The sequence below is a fragment of the Phodopus roborovskii genome, unplaced genomic scaffold, assembly GCF_943737965.1.
Source record: "Phodopus roborovskii unplaced genomic scaffold, PHOROB, whole genome shotgun sequence".
Classification (NCBI taxonomy): domain Eukaryota; kingdom Metazoa; phylum Chordata; class Mammalia; order Rodentia; family Cricetidae; genus Phodopus; species Phodopus roborovskii.
Genome location: NW_026126424.1, coordinates 2,088,206 through 2,102,070, shown reverse-complemented (window position 1 = coordinate 2,102,070; position 13,865 = coordinate 2,088,206). Strand labels below are relative to the sequence as shown.

Below are 13,865 nucleotides of genomic sequence, written 5' to 3'. Positions count from 1 at the left end.
TTACAACAACAATTGTAGAAATGGCAACAAAGTTGTGACTCAGAGACTAGAATGCAGTGACAGAATATAAGGGGTATCGTTAAGACCATACCCTCAAGTGCACATAGATAGCATCAGATAATACCTCTCTAGTTCACATAGATGATAGCATCAGATAATACCTCTCTAGTGCACATAGATGATGGCATCAGATAATACCTCTCTAGTGCACATAGATGATAGCATCAGATAATACCTCTCTAGTGCACATAGATGATAGCATCAGATAATACCTCTCTAGTGCACATAGATGATAGCATCAGATAATACCTCTCTAGTGCACATAGATAGATAGCATCAGATAATACCTCTCTAGTGCACATAGATAGCATCAGATAATACCTCTCTAGTGCATATAGATAGCATCAGATAATACCTCTCTAGTGCACATAGATAGATAGCATCAGATAATACCTCTCTAGTGCACATAGATAGATAGCATCAGATAATACTTCTCTAGTGCACATAGATAGCATCAGATAATACCTCTCTAGTGCACATAGATGATAGCATCAGATAATACCTCTCTAGTGCACATAGATAGCATCAGATAATACTTCTCTAGTGCACATAGATAGCATCAGATAATGCCTCTCTAGTACCAAAAGGCCTGAGTGGGGAATCACTCCTTTCTGTTGTTTCAATAAGCAGGTAGAGCTCTTAGCACAGATGCAAGCTATAAAGCCAAGAGGAGGTGGTGGTGGTGCACTCGGGAGGCAGAAGCAAGCTGATCCCTGTGAGTTTGAGACCAGCCTGGTCTACAAGAGCTAGTTCCAGGACAGCCTCCAAAGCCTCAGAGAAACCCTGTGTCAAAAAACCAAAAAGAAAAGAAAAAAGAAAAGCAAACAAAGATGTAAACTATAAACTATTAAATATAAAACACAATTACAAAATAGGAATCATGTTTTAGAAGTTCCTGCTTTGAAACAATATATTTTGTTGAAGTATTTGGCACTTCAACAATCTAATGTCACTTTCTTTGGAAGGGGGGATCAATTATCATGTAAAACATGAATTACAGAGTAAGAGGAGAAATATTCACTTTTCCCTAATCAAAATCCTATCTAGAATGGAGTTTTTACCAATAGCGAATTTCAGAATTCACTATTAGGCTGACCAACCTTTAGCACACAAGTGCTTAACAATATAATTTTTTAATTTTGTTAATTTTAAAAATCAGGCAAATGAGAATTTTTATGCTTTATTTCCTTATAATTTTTAAAATAAAATTCTAAAAATGTCTTCAACCCCTTTACAAGTATGTTGTATGTGGTGTCTGTTACTTAAAAGACCTTTGACTTGCCAAAATATTTTAGAAGTGAAGCTTTTTCAGAAATCTGTCACTCTATTTTGACACACACAAAATAGGTAACTCTTATCTTTGTTGATCCATTTTCCCAACAGAGGATTACTACCTTAACTGTCACGGTAACTCCTTTTGCATGATCTCTGTGGCTTGTGATTTTGAATTTTGTAAGGATGCATGCAGGTCAAGATAGTACTAATGTAGCAATTGGTTTTATCTGGTGTTTATGTTATTAACCTTTTAAAACATGTGACCTAGTTAAATTACTGTCTGTTCTGTGGGAAAGTCCCAAAAAAGTTATCACTTTAAGACTTTAGCCTCCTGTTAATTAGATAGCTTGATCGTTTGCAGCTTAGAAACCAAAGCCTTCGTAGAGCATGGTGGTGCATGCCTTTAATCCTAACAACTCTCAAGGCAGAGACAAGTTCCAAGCCAGCCTGGTCTACATAGGGCAGCCAGGACTGCATAGAGAGACCCTGACTTAAAAGAAAGGAAAGAGGGAGAAGAAGCCAACGCCTTTAAAGTAGATGACTAAGGAGGGAGGGGTAACATCAGGCAGGCAATTCACCACAAGAAGATGTGTGCAGAACAGGGGCAGCAATTGTCAACTGGTTCATTGAATCAAAAGCTCTTGTTGTAGCATAGTATCCTGAAGAGTGTACTGATAGTTCAGAACTCAAGTTGGCAGTTTTTATCATCATGTAGCTGATGAATTATTAAATATTGCCCCATTGAAAATCAGTATCTGGACATCTCTAAGTTATGATAGAAATGATGGAGCTGTGTGGTGTGCTTGCTATTTTAAAGCCTGAAATTTTAACATGTATACTTGCTACATTTTACAACTGTCTTTCTTGTCTTGATTCAGGGCCCCCCTGGACCTCCTGGACCTCAAGGACTGCAAGGGCCAAAGGTTATCCATCCTTCCTGTTTCCTTTTACCACATACAAGGCAGGGATGCCGTGCTAAATATGCATGTCGTTATAAACTATGTCTTACAAAGTACTAGAAGAAGCAAGGCCAGAAGTACTATTTCTGAAGACGAGGAACTGGAACTGGAGCCTCAGCTAAAGGAAGGGAGGGAAATGGAGAGTGACCCAAATTTAGGAAAGAACATTGGGAAAAGAGCAGAGTATTAAACACAGAAATTATAAATGTACAAAAACAGTTTTGTACATATGCCTATGGGATAAGGTAAACAGACAGATGAGGATTGAAGGGAGTTTACTCTCGCCACTAAGAAAGACCCTCTCTTCTAATTCTCTTGTAAGAAAAGAACAAGGAGAACCTTCCCATGATGCATTCATAAACGACTGGCAGGTTTAGGAGCCATTCTCGAGACATGTTTTACATGTTTTATTTTCTGCCCCATGTTTTATCAAATGAAGCATGCTAACCACAAACAGCACAATCCTAAATTTCCTTGATTATACACCATCTTTGTTGGTGGTTTTAGCTTTATCCCTCCACACTAAAGCTCCGTTATTCAACCATGTCTGAGCAATTAACACATGTCCAGGGATTCTGGCTTTTCAGAACTGAGCTACATGTGTTGAAATATGACTTTCGACAGTGGATTCTTGTAGAAGATTCAAGTGGTTTCAAAATTCACTTTTCATTTATGCTTCTTAAGTTGGTTTATTTGCTGTGCCTATTGTGCATACACACATTCATGCACACATTAGCTTTTGTACTTTCTCGGATACTTAAATGTCCAGTGTAGAGAGAGATTTATTTCTCTATTAAGAGACTATAAAATAAAATATGACTGAGGTCCTTGTCTTTGTGAGATGTATTCAGGGCATAGATCCTAACACAAGCATGTTCCCCATATAACATTAACATATGGTATGGAACTCTTTAGCTAGTTCTGTACATAGTCTTGTCCCTGAAATCATAGCACAAATACACAAGTCACACCATTCTCTCTGGCGAGCATTCTTTCTGGATCCCTCTCCTTCGCTGCTTGATGAGCTGGGCTAGACACAGAAGGAGCTCTGGACATTCTCTTTTCCTTCATGTAGTGTCAATCCAGATGAAACTTCTTGCTTTGTCTCCTCTCAGAACTAAATCTCAAGAACCACATTTTTCTCCAAAGTTGACCATGTGCTTCGTTTCCCACAAAATGCAAAGGTCCCCTGATTTCTCCACAGCTCTGAGGCCTATAACAGGCTCCAGGCATTGACCTAAAGAATTACAAAGGGCTGTCCAGCTAAAAAAGGCTACCTCACCAAACCCTCAATCTCTCTTCTTCTATAATCACTTGTTAATTCAATTGCCCAGGAGGTAATTATGATCCTTCACACTCTGATAATGGTATTGAATCTGCAAAGAGGTTTTACTGCGATCTTAGAACCCAGGGTATGAGACAGGCACCCAAAGGCATGATCAGTAATAAAAGTAAGCGCTCTGATTGGGGGACAGGGTGTGATGGCTCAGTAGTTAGGAGCATTGGCTGCTCTTCCAGAGAACCCAGATTACATTCCCAGCACCCATATGGTGGCTCACAACCATCTCTAACTCCAGTCTGAGGATCTGGCACACTCTTCTGGCCCCTGAGAGCACCAAGCGCACACAGCACAAAGACACACATGCAGGCAAAAATAATTCTATTTTTAAAAAGCGTGTGAGGTGGATATGCATAGGAATGCCTCTCTAAGTCTGGAAGTCCAAGATGGGTTTGAGTTGAAACTGAAGACAGAGATGCTAACCATATGGACATTTGTCCATGTGGTAACAGAGAGGCATCCAATCCCTCCTCACTACTGCCATCCTGGCCACCATACTGTCATCATCAGCCCACCCTTCCCAGTGTCTTAGCACTAATACCATGTTATAAGACAAGCCTTTATAGTTCCCACAATCTGTTCTTGAGAAAGTCGGGGCGATTGAGGTGGGTGTGTCTGACACTATGAGACCGCACAGCATACCCTGAGGCAAGTATAGTGCACATTCCCAGGTCTGAAGTCACGGTGGTAATCTACTCATTTGGTATTTCTCCTTCCAGTGTCAAATAAGAGGTATTTTAATGTTTTACACATGAAAAAAATAAAACACCTCTTACAAATCACATTTGAGTGATGGAGGATCTATGAGTCTTATTCTTTTAGCCTCCCTGGTCCACATCTGTAAAGGTAGCAGTTTTCACCAAAGCTGTGGTGATTGGACTAGAGTGTTGACAGATATCCAGACTCAGACTCAGAATGAAGCTGGGGTTCAGCCGGGTGCATCCAACCTCAGCAGACTTGTTTGTGGCAAAATAAACTTTGCTACTGCCACAAAGAGCCGGAAATCCGAAATGAGGGAAGGCCTTTTTTTTATTTCATTGGTTTGAAACCACAAGATCCTGCCTTCCTTAAACACCGGGAAAGCTCAGGTTTCATGCTGTGGCCTACAGCTCTTAAAGTTTTTACCAGGAAAAGGAGCTCCAGTGGGTAGGACATTGTGGTTTATGCTATCCCCACACAACCCTTCCTAGAAAACACGGCCTCGGGTCTGCACCTGGGAAAAACCCGTGTGTGAGGGCCTTGATCACACCCAGAATCGTCCTCACTCTTTGCACAGGCTGGAAACTGGGGACTTGTAATAGTATCCACACACAACAGTGGTGTAAAACAATGCCTTGCCTTTCAAAGGACTGTTGTTCAGTTATCTTTCAAATCTGAAACATGACTAAACACGTATTGTTTAAGTAATCTCTAGCATGTTGTTTAGATTAGTTTTAAATTAAACATCTTCCATTTAAAAAACTAAATCTTTGTGTTCTGAGTTTATCAAACCTTCTAATAAATCATACTATTAAAAGCCCATTCATTTCATTTCTAACATAACATAGGAAATGAAATGGGTCTGAAAGTCACTTAGTGTGGATTAAGATAACAGATTTATTAGATCCTCCAGCGGAGCTTTCCTGGGCAGGGCACACTCACATTATGCCAGTTAAAACACTGCTATAAATTTACCAAATGTTGCCTTTTAGTCTTTCTTAGTCTGACTGCTATGTTTTGATTGTTACTGAAAATCAGAGAATCCATACTGATTCCTTCCTTACAGATAAGAAAATAATTAACACATTCATAGAAGTGTTGCTGCAGGATGTGGTCAGCCATTAAGTGTATATAACCAACAGAAGAAAAGTAAAAACAGTGGGCACTTGCTACATATGAGTGTGCTATTACATACAATCCTCAAGAAAGATCATCCTTCACTTAGCTTAGATATATGTACCGAACCAGCATATTCTTGGGCCAAAATGCATTTGCTAAAAATCAAACTGCACTTTTACCAACTAATGTGGCTTCTGTAGCAGTGATAAATGCAGGCAAGTTCTTTTTATTTTACCAGGGTGAGCAAGGATCTCCCGGAATTCCTGGAGTTGATGGAGAACAGGTAATTTTCAAAGATATGTACCATTATTTAAAGCACCATTATTGATCACTACTTTTATTGTAGACTTAAAACCAAAAGTCATGTCTTTTGCTTTATGATGCATCTTTTTTTCCCATCATTTGTTCCACTTGAAATCTAAAAGTGCAATTGGTTTTAAATTATATAAATTTTGTTGGCAGAATGTAAAGCTGTGTGTTACTTTAGTTTTATGTTGATTCCGTGGCCTGTCAATCTACCTCAACAGATTCGAATAGACTCTGAAATCATTACATCAGAACAGCTTTGGGATTTAGTTTTTTGTTTTTAGGGGTTTTTGTTTTAAGGTGAATATAGGCAATTTAATATCAAAATCAATGGCCATCGTTTTCACAGATAGCATTGCTTATCAGCAGTCATTTGACAATGTTTTACCTGTATAAGGATGTCCCCGATTTTGAGCATCTTTTGGAAAACTGGAGAAAATGTGAGGCACTGTGGTTTCACACAGTGTAGCTTTGCACACTATAGCAGTATCTTTCAGTGTCCTCAACACAGAAGCTGCTGGAGTTTATGTAAAATTCCAATAGAAATACTTATGGTTTGGCGGATGCATATCGTCTTTGTCATGAGTCCTTTTCTTTAAACGTGTCTTACTTTCTTAAAACTTCAACATAAACAATCCCTAGGCTGGACTTGGAATGCTGGCTTGTGGCTTGGCATCCCTGCCTTTTAAGAATTTTACTAAGAGAATGCAGACAGCATTAGGAATCAAACCGCAAGGATTAGTTTCAAAATCTTTGAGGTTGTATGGACTTCTATTATTTTCTCAAGAAATGACTCAAGGGATGGAAAGACGTGGCTTGTTGGTTGAAAGCACTTTTGTTCTTGCAGAGGATCTGGGTTTGGTTCCCCACATCCACACCAGGCAGCTCACACCACCTGTCACTCAAGTTCCAGGGTGGCAGATGCCCCCCCAGTCCCCACAGGCACTAGCATACATGTGGTACACATCACCATGTTCAGACCCACACACATAATAAATATGTATGTATGTATGTATAATATGTATATATACAGCTAAATATATTTAAGAAATAGCTTGAATCAATGAATAAGAAGTCAATGGAATTCTTGATATACTAAGTCAACCATATGCTCTTCAGGAGAAAGTATTTGACAAAAACAAATTACTTAACTTTAGGAGGAGAGTTATTTTTAATAACAGTTGGATATTAAAGTCATACAGTGTCACATCAACATTATAAAAAGATAAACTGGTCAATTTTCCATGTCAATCAGATATCTCCATTGTTAGTAATTACAGATAACAAATTAGACTTGTACGGTGACATAATGCATGTGCCTAAATATACAGTATATACAGTAACTGGATTTTTTTCCATAGTCTTTGCAAGGTCCTGTTCTCCCACTAAGCTGATTGGATTAGCCTTATTGCTTTTTCCCTGTCCCAAGATCCCTAAAACCAACTGGTCTTGCTGATTAAACAGCAAGACATATTTATCTTTGCTGATACTTCCCCCTCCCCCATATGTGATTCTGAACTCAGTAGAAAGCTAGTTAACAAACTAATATGTGTTCTTGTCCTTGAGACGAATCCCCTACCATGGTAACCATGAGCATCTGGTCATATTGTCACAAGGTTGCTAGGATGAAAATGCCTAAAAATACTAATTAAGTTCAATGTCAGTGTTCCATAACTCATATTTGTTAGCATTCAAAACCCACACATCTATTTTCTCATTGTGACAGAGTAGTAATTGCATTTGGCTCACCATGTGGAGATGTCATGAGAACCAAACAGGAACAAGCTGGGTGTTTTAAAGCAGTGATGGCACATTGGTGCTGGAAACTGATGACAGCTAGAACTTACACATACAATAAAGAGGAGGGAATGACTGTGTGGAAATGGGAACCTTTACTTGGATCTTTGCTAGTATAACACTAAGGCCTGGTTCAAATATTTTCTGTGCTGTTAAGAATTACGGTCATTACATTGTCTTCTGGACTGGTAGGATACAATAAGTTGCCAAGCAAATTTATGAAACCAGGAGAAATCATGCCAAAACCTGAGTTCATGTTTTTCATATTTAAATGGTCTATAGAACTTAATCCTATTACATGGGGAAATATTACTGATCCGATGTAGAAGGCTGTAAAAAGAAAATACCTGGAAACGAAAGTTATAGTCATCTCCGTTTGCACCCACCTCTTGGCAGATTTATCTGGAATCCCATTGGCTCCAGGATGTGCCTATCAGGTTGTCACTGCTCTTCTCACATGCAAACTCTATCACTTGTAGGGACTCAAAGGCTCAAAGGGTGATGTAGGGGACCCAGGTATGCCAGGTGAAAAAGGAGGAATTGGACTCCCTGGATTGCCGGTATGTTCACGCTCTATGATGTGCTCTTACCAAAATAAATGGCTCAGAAAGAATTATACTCTCAACTGTACTTTCAGCCAGTGATTTACAAACTTTTTAATCTTTGAAATAACTTGTATTGTTCCAAAGGGGACACTACAATTTTAAAGTATAGCCACATCAATTAAAAGGCAAATGTTTGTTTTCTTTTTATTTTCTTTAGAAGATAATAAAGCAAATAAAGTTGGCCATTTGAATTTAATACGTATAGTCAAGTAATTGTCATGAAGTGAGCCACAATGAAGAAATAAACAAGCATAAAACTTTATTACCATTAAAGACAGATTAGTCTGTGTGTCTATACTTTGGGGTTATGCTTATTCCCCTTGACTTAGAAATTATAGAAATTATAAGAAAACAAAGCAGAGGAACTTCCCTTCTACTCTCTTCCACCCTACAGCTGGTACTGGGGAGAACCTAGGTTCTCCCACATGCCATGCAAGCACTCTACCACTGAACTGTATCTCAAATCCTTTTGTTTTAACTTTCTATGTTAAAAAGTTATGTAGGCTCGCTTGAACACACTCTGAAACATATGTTAGCCTTGAATGTTTGATCTTTCTGCCTCAGTTTCCCAAGTAGTCAAGATCTCAGGCCTGTGCCACTGGGCGTGGATCTTCTACCTGTTTTTTAAAAAGAAACTATAAGTAAATGTCAGTGGAACCAAAGTCTCACCTTTGCTATTTAAAGTGAGCACACCATAAAGAATAACATTTATAATCCAGTATATTTAGCACTGTGAAGTCAGGATCAGCCTAGTTTCTATTTACTTTGTATTTTGCTTTGTGTATCACCCATAATCCTAGGGATTTTACCACTTTGGACTAAAGTGCATGGGGATAAAATTGCTTATGTGTTATGTGCATAATATAAAAATTCAAGGCAGTCAAAGTTCAGTTGTCCGGTAGACCTTGGAAATAACTTTCCTGCTAACTCTGCTTCCTGGTTATTTGTAGGGTGCCAATGGAGTGAAAGGGGAAAAAGGAGACTCTGGGTTGCCGGGTCCTCAGGGTCCTTCTGTAAGTCCATGGGGCTGACCTTTCACACTACATTAGTATTTACCCAGATCCCCCTGTGCCAAATGGCTAACCGCTAATAGAAATACAGCCACTTACTTGGTGGATTCAATGGTACATGATACATGTTGGTCTTGTGCAGTGAGAGACAGTGTATCTCAGAAGTTTGAGTTAGAAGCAATTTTTTTTTTTCAGAGCTCTGGGGAGAAAAAAAAATCAATGGATTTCCCATAATGCTCATATGGAAAGCCTATGAAATAAGAACTTGCATTCCCTTTTTCCCCAGAGTCCTATTTGTGCTTAGTGAAATAACTGAGGGTTTAATAGTGGTTGCTGCATTATAGAATTTCTCGATAATCAGTTGCTTCCTTTTCTTTTAATATAGTTTTGACTTACTCTGGGATTTTGTAGAACAACTGTAGTGTTTGAAGTTATCTGATTCTCATACAGGAATTTCTAAAGCCAGAGAATCAGGCACAACACTTCTCACCATGTCCCTTCTCCTCTGTGACTATTGATGGCATTAGCAGAGCCCTAGAACAAGACCCATGCTGTACTGCCTTATCTAAATGAAGTAACCACATCCATGTTTATTTTTTGCACATACAGATCATAGGCCCACCAGGCCCTCCGGGTCCCCATGGCCCACCTGGCCCCATGGTAAGTTCTCTTCTCCCTGAAACGTAATCAATTATCTATGCGTGTGCTACTGGAGATGAACACAGCCAGCTTTTGTTTTGTACTGCTCCCTGGGGAATGAACAGAAAAGGTGAAGTGCTTTGACTAGTTTACAGCACTATCTTTAATTCCCCCTAAACACACGTGCTAGAAAGACATAGAGCCAAGGAGAGATGGATCTGGCAAGCTTAACTCCAAGGCTGCATGAACACTGACTGGCAAGCCATCTTATCAGGTCACTGCTGTGGGCTGTTAATAGCAAGTTAAAGTAATAATTGAGGCAGTGAAGAGGGTTTCTAAGCAGCTTTCAAGCCTGAGACCCTTCCCTGAACTATCCAGTTAGAACATTTGTAAAACAGTGTGATAAAGACGGAAGCTGGCTTCCACAGATGATAGAGAGTGTTGGATCTTTCTCCTTCGTGTTAATGGCTCTTCTGGTGATTCATGGAGCCAAGCCGTATTTGCTGCAGTTGTCTCCCAGTGAGCAATGCACACAGCATTCCTGACCCAGTGGGAAAGGCAGCTCTGAAGCAAGTGTGATTCTCTAGATGCTGGAGGACCAACAGTTGTGCCTAGGCTAGAATGTGAACGGCAGAGCAGAAAGGAACAAGGCGGACTCTAAGGTTACACTCATCTCCCGGGTGTCTTCATAAAGCGGAAGACATCAATAATGGAGGTGAAGGCAAGTGTGGCAACTCTCTGCACTCTAGAGAGAGCAGCATGGGTCTGATCCCAGCCACAGACTAGCTTGCGCACCCAGGTCTCACTAATTGCCTCCTTTCTTTGGTAAACAACTTTCATTAACATTGTTCTCTTAACACCAAATAGTTGAATAAGAATTAATCAAATGGTGTGGTTTTTTGGCTTTTTATACTCTTTCCACTTTGAGTTAAAAGGTTAAATTAGAAAATGCTACATCCTGCTCAAATGATAAAGTTAATTAGCTTAAAGGAATTTTAAACCATTATTAACATGAGATAAGAATATTCAATAATGAGAGCCATTTCCTGAAAATGTTTATCTGCAACTTATCAAAAGGGAAAGCATTACTCTACTGTAGACATATATAACAAATAGCTCAGCATACGTGGTCAGCTATTTCTCCCTCTGTTTTATTTCACTGGTATATATTATTTAAATATGTATCTCCCTGAATAGCTTATTAGAATCTCTTTAAAAGTTCAAAGCAATCCACAACAACCTTCAGTTAATTTAAATTGATAATTAGTTTCTATATTTGTATTTTCTGCCAAACAACTTTCTTTTTATCCTGATTCATGCATTCATTATGACCTCCTTTCTTTGATAAACAACTATTAGAAGAGCCTTAAAGGATTCATTTCTATAACAATAAATGCAATCCAAATCATAGGGCTTACCCTCTTTGAGCTTAAGCTGGAAGAATAATAACTTTCCAGAGTCCCAAGTTGGCTGCCATCTTCCTGCTGCCTTTAGATTCTTCCACCCCTTCATAATGAAGACTTAAGAATAAAGACCTCCTCTTCCTTGCTACTCAAACTGTGGAGATATTTTTTTTCTTGAATTTCTGGCTTTTACATTCTACCTTGATTTTACAAAAGTTTATGAATTATCTCAAATATTCCACCAGGTTATAAAATGGAAATTTGAGAAGTACCTGTAGTGTAAATACAAGACAGGGGTTCTCTTTTTGCCTAATTTTTCTTCCATGAAACCCCCAGAAGCTTTCTCCCTCTTGTAGGCAGTTAGCAGACAGAATTGCTCTTAATGAATTTCCTATTACAAAGCAGTCCAAGAGCTAGAAGGAACATTTGGTAGGTAATAAATAACATCCCGCTGACCTGCCTCTGGCTATAGCTCGAACAAGACCATCCTTGTTTTACATCTCACTTTATACTTGATAGAATACTCATTTCTACAAGGAAGCGGCGAGTCCGCTTTTAATTAAATCTGTGCTTTCCATTTTTAGGGACCCCATGGACTTCCTGGACCAAAGGTACCAGCAAATCCCTTGATTATTTGATTTCTGTTTCCTTGACGGTCATGGGCAAGCATGACGGAAGCATGTCTGTCCTCTGTCTTATTTATTTGTCAAGTAATGTTGATAGTGTTTAAGCCTTTAAGCATCCAGATGTTTAACTCTCACAATACAACATGACTCACAATGAGTTTAAGTGCTATCACCTGGAAACAAATCATTCCTCCTTTTGCTTTTGCCCTTGTCACTATATATGTTTTAAAGCCCGTGGTATATTAAAATCTGTCATTTAAGGGTCATCTGATGACATGTGCAGACTAAGCCAGGAGCTTTCTGTTTTTATGGTGACAATAGCTCTATATCTGCTGCCAGCTGAAGGTCTTGCTTGCTGCATACTACTGAGGCATCTGCCTGCTTCGGCTATCTAGCAACTCAGTGTTTTACTTCCCATGGGTCATAATCTAGAATAGGATGGAGTGTATCCACTGTGATGTCACAGAATTTATGTGAGTATAAAGAGGCGCAATGGAGAATAGGTCCTCATTGATAGAACGAGTGCAGCTTACACTGGAAAGATGATGATCTCTGCCTGTTCTTTGCTTTTACAGAAACCAGAGGGCATCTTGAAATGTAGTGTTACCACTAGGCACCTGAAAGCTCGGAGCTTGGGGGGGGGTCGACAAGGCCCCCCCTTTGGCTTTCCCAGCTGTAAAGGGTTGCCAACAATACTGGCTTGACACAAGAATCCTTGGCTTTCTTTTCAGGGGCAGGCAGATAACACAAGAAGGGAAGAATGATAGACATCTCATTCTTAGAATGCCTTACCTTCAGGTTAAGCCAGTGGGTAGTGTATCAGTAACTATATTGACTAAGAGTAAAGCACCAAGACTGTTTTCATTCTGTGGTGACTGAGACAAGAGAGACACATCATAACCATTCAATTAGACGAGGCCCAAATCCTTTGGATACAGAAAATGATATAGATATTTTTTCCACAAGAGTTGATATTTCCATCATTGATTTCAACAAATTATAAAATTGAAAGTCTCCGAAGACTTGTGTTGGTTCCTTGACTTTAAACTGCACTAGGTCTATGTAGTTTATCAGTCACACTGATTTAATGCAAAATTACAGGAATAGATGATGACCAGGTTGGTAATAGAATCTGGTACAGATTTGAAATTTGTCCTTTTTGCTACTGGGTTTGACTGCTTTTAAATTGAACTTTCAAACATCTACTCTTATCAGTAAGTGATTTCCCCACCAAAGAATTTCAAGGCCTGCTAAATCTGCCCTGCCTATCATCGTCCTAAAGCCACACACTAGAAATGCGCTCATGCGCAAAGCCGTGAATCTCAAGTTTAGAAAGGTGACCCCTGAGCCTTGGCTGCCAGTGCATTGTTGACTATGGCGCTGTGGCTGCAGGATTATACCTGATCAACTATAGCATATTTCAGTTTTCAACCGTGGCTACACTACAGACTCATATCTTCAAAATCTGCAAGTCTACTATGCTGTGACAGTGTATGAGCCGTCTGAAAGTTCAAATATGTAGCATAGTCTCATGGGTGTATGCACCACAGTATTTCCCATGAGCTTCTGGTGAGCATTCCCATCTAGGCAGCCATTAATTATGCCCATTCCTACACCCGTTGTGTGCTTAATGAGCAGCACACCAGTTTTCACCATCAGGCAGATTGAATAGTAGTCCACAGGTTAAAAGTCCCTTCAGCCAATGTGAGCATGACCTCCATACAGTGAGGCCACCTTCCTTTCACAAGTCCTTCCATGTTTTCTTGCAAATGAAGGTCGGTAGTTAAAAGCTGGAAAGTGTATGTGTCCAAAGTTTCTGTCTCTAACACACTATTACTGATGGGCAATCAGCATACTATATCCCTGGGTTTTTCCTAAACTGAGTCAAGAGGATTTACCATGCATCAGAGCTCTTGTAATGTCATCCCATGTTAAACTGCACTTCCTTCATTCTAACATGGTGCAGACAGTTAGGGAAACTATCAAGTTCTCTGATCTTCATATTGTCTTCTGGGACCGTCAATTTGT

At 39.4% G+C, this 13,865-nt stretch overlaps 1 protein-coding gene across 1 annotated transcript in view; it reads left to right on the top strand.

Moving 5' to 3' along the window:
* Positions 1-13,865, top strand: part of Col25a1 (collagen type XXV alpha 1 chain) — a 370,915-nt gene that overhangs the window by 336,057 nt on the left and 20,993 nt on the right. Inside the window, exons 24-30 of the mRNA XM_051185506.1 lie at positions 1,444-1,467; positions 2,214-2,258; positions 5,690-5,734; positions 8,034-8,114; positions 9,110-9,172; positions 9,779-9,829; positions 11,796-11,822. Of these exons, the coding sequence (XP_051041463.1) occupies positions 1,444-1,467; positions 2,214-2,258; positions 5,690-5,734; positions 8,034-8,114; positions 9,110-9,172; positions 9,779-9,829; positions 11,796-11,822 (336 nt within the window). The remainder of the gene's footprint in view (positions 1-1,443; positions 1,468-2,213; positions 2,259-5,689; positions 5,735-8,033; positions 8,115-9,109; positions 9,173-9,778; positions 9,830-11,795; positions 11,823-13,865) is intronic.